Source organism: Limulus polyphemus, unplaced genomic scaffold (assembly GCF_000517525.1).
Source record: "Limulus polyphemus unplaced genomic scaffold, Limulus_polyphemus-2.1.2 Scaffold407, whole genome shotgun sequence".
Classification (NCBI taxonomy): Eukaryota; Metazoa; Arthropoda; class Merostomata; order Xiphosura; family Limulidae; genus Limulus; species Limulus polyphemus.
In genome coordinates, this window is record NW_013666017.1 from 280616 (window position 1) to 282709 (window position 2094).

The 2094-nt window shown below is 33.3% G+C and overlaps 1 protein-coding gene across 1 annotated transcript in view; it reads left to right on the plus strand.

Moving 5' to 3' along the window:
- Positions 1-457: 457 nt before the first annotated feature.
- The window catches only part of LOC106458035 (lachesin-like), a 32372-nt gene continuing 30735 nt past the window's right edge, over positions 458-2094 (plus strand). Inside the window, exons 1-2 of the mRNA XM_013917488.2 lie at positions 458-593; positions 1893-2003. Coding sequence (XP_013772942.2) covers positions 488-593; positions 1893-2003 — 217 coding nt within the window. The 5' untranslated portion in view covers positions 458-487. The remainder of the gene's footprint in view (positions 594-1892; positions 2004-2094) is intronic.

Here is a 2094-nt window from a genome sequence, read left to right on the forward strand (position 1 = left end):
CCCTTCTTGTCTTCTAACAGCATTACGTGCCGAACGTGATGTACGTTTTTTTTTTGGGGGGGGGTAATGAAAGTGTTCTAAAACGCGACATTAAATTCTTGACGACCTAATATATTTTCTCTTTGCCCGACATAAAGTTTCATAAAGAAAGTATTTTCTAATGAATTATTAAGCTGGTATATAATTAAATAAGTATTTTAAATATATCACATAACTCGTCGTAAAAATAATAATAATAGTAAAACTTTTTGATATAGCACCACCAGTACTGAACGTGCTAGTTGGTAGTCGGGCTCAACTACCCTGTAATATTACCCCACCAACAAGTGAGGACTCAGTATCTCTTGTACTGTGGTACCGATCAGACATCAACACCCCCATTTTTACTGTGGACTGCAGGAATGGACCTCTAGAAAACGCAAAACACTTTTCATCAAATTTCCTGAGCCAAAAAGCACGTTTTGATTTACGTACAAATCCAGCTCTTATGACAATAGAGCCAATTCAAGCAGATGATGCAGGAGAATACCGTTGTAGAGTGGACTTCCGTTGGGCAAGAACACTCAACAACATCATGAAATTGCAAGTCGTGGGTAGGTGGTATTTGAAGATAACAGAAAATAGTAATATTTTCTTCATAGATATCCTGTTTAAAATCTTCAAAAGTAATATAAGACTAACTTCTTTCCAAACAAGAGGAAATCCTCAATAGCAATATTAGAGTAAATTAATCTATACGACTTTCTTTTTCATTTTTATTAGCTTTATTATTTTGTGCGACACTAATACCAAGTGTGGGGCGCACTTATACCCGATTCGATTTTATTAATCATTGGGATCGCTAGAAGCCTATCTTCAAATTGAAATTATTTTATATAGGATAGGAACAAATTAATCTATCAGACCTTGGGCAGGATCAAACATATCAATCGAAAGAGTTCGACCTCCTGAGTCCAAAACTGTAATTAGATCTCAAATCGGTCAAGAGATGACGGAGCTATACGCTAAAAGTTTGTGCTTGAAAAACTCGTGGCCAGCAGCTAAAAATTACACGGATCACCTATATTGCTTACTACGTACATGTTTACACCGTTCAATAAAAATAAATCATCCGTCATACTAAATGTGAAATTTGTAATTAGTTTTTATTAACTACTTTTGACAAACAATAACGTTTTAATAATGATTATGATACATGTGAAAGTCAGATTAACACAATCTCTTTTTAATGTTGTATACTTTTTGAAAAAGTGACAACTGACACCTCACTGGGTATGTACGTACTCCTTGGAAAGATGTTCTAACTATTTTATTAGTCCCAAATGCCGCTGACCCAGGAGAGAAGTCATAAATACTTTTCAGTTAAGCTACTTATTCTTCAAGATCTGATTCTACGAAGCGTCGTTTAAGAACTTCAAGTTTTCGTCGACCTTGTTCTGAGTTTTCGCCACAAACAGTTTAAAACAATTACATAAACGGAATTCTTCTCAAACAGTTTGCATTTGGTTAAAACTTAATGTCGGCAAATTTTACCATAAAATGAGAACACAAAAATTCTGAACTCTTAAGATCCATACGTAAAACCTGTGAATCCTTCTAATTTCAATACTAATAAATAAATGCTTTAAATATTAAGGGTTTGTGATAAATAATTTAATTGATTAAAGGTCTTGAGATGTAAGCAAAAGCATTTACAAAAAATATTTTTGAGTTCAGTTTCTCTTCTTGAGAAAATACACAATAGTTATGTTTTATCTGAGAATCTAATCGATGCTTATAGATAGGGTATGTCTAGTATAACATGTGTTAAAGTATTTTGATATTATGAGACTAAGATGGAAACAAATTCATTTTCAGTATCAGTAAATAATTTCTTGTTTTATCCTAAATAGTTCCTCCCAAAGACGTCTTGATATTGGACGAAAACCTCCAACCACTTTACAGATTAATAGGGCCATACGACGAAGATTCTATGCTACGACTAAAGTGTCTAGCTAAAGGTGGTAAGTAACAGATAAGCTATTAAACTAAAATTTTAAGCAATATACATGGCACCCATATAGACATTAAAGTTTGTTTGTTTTTGAATTTCGC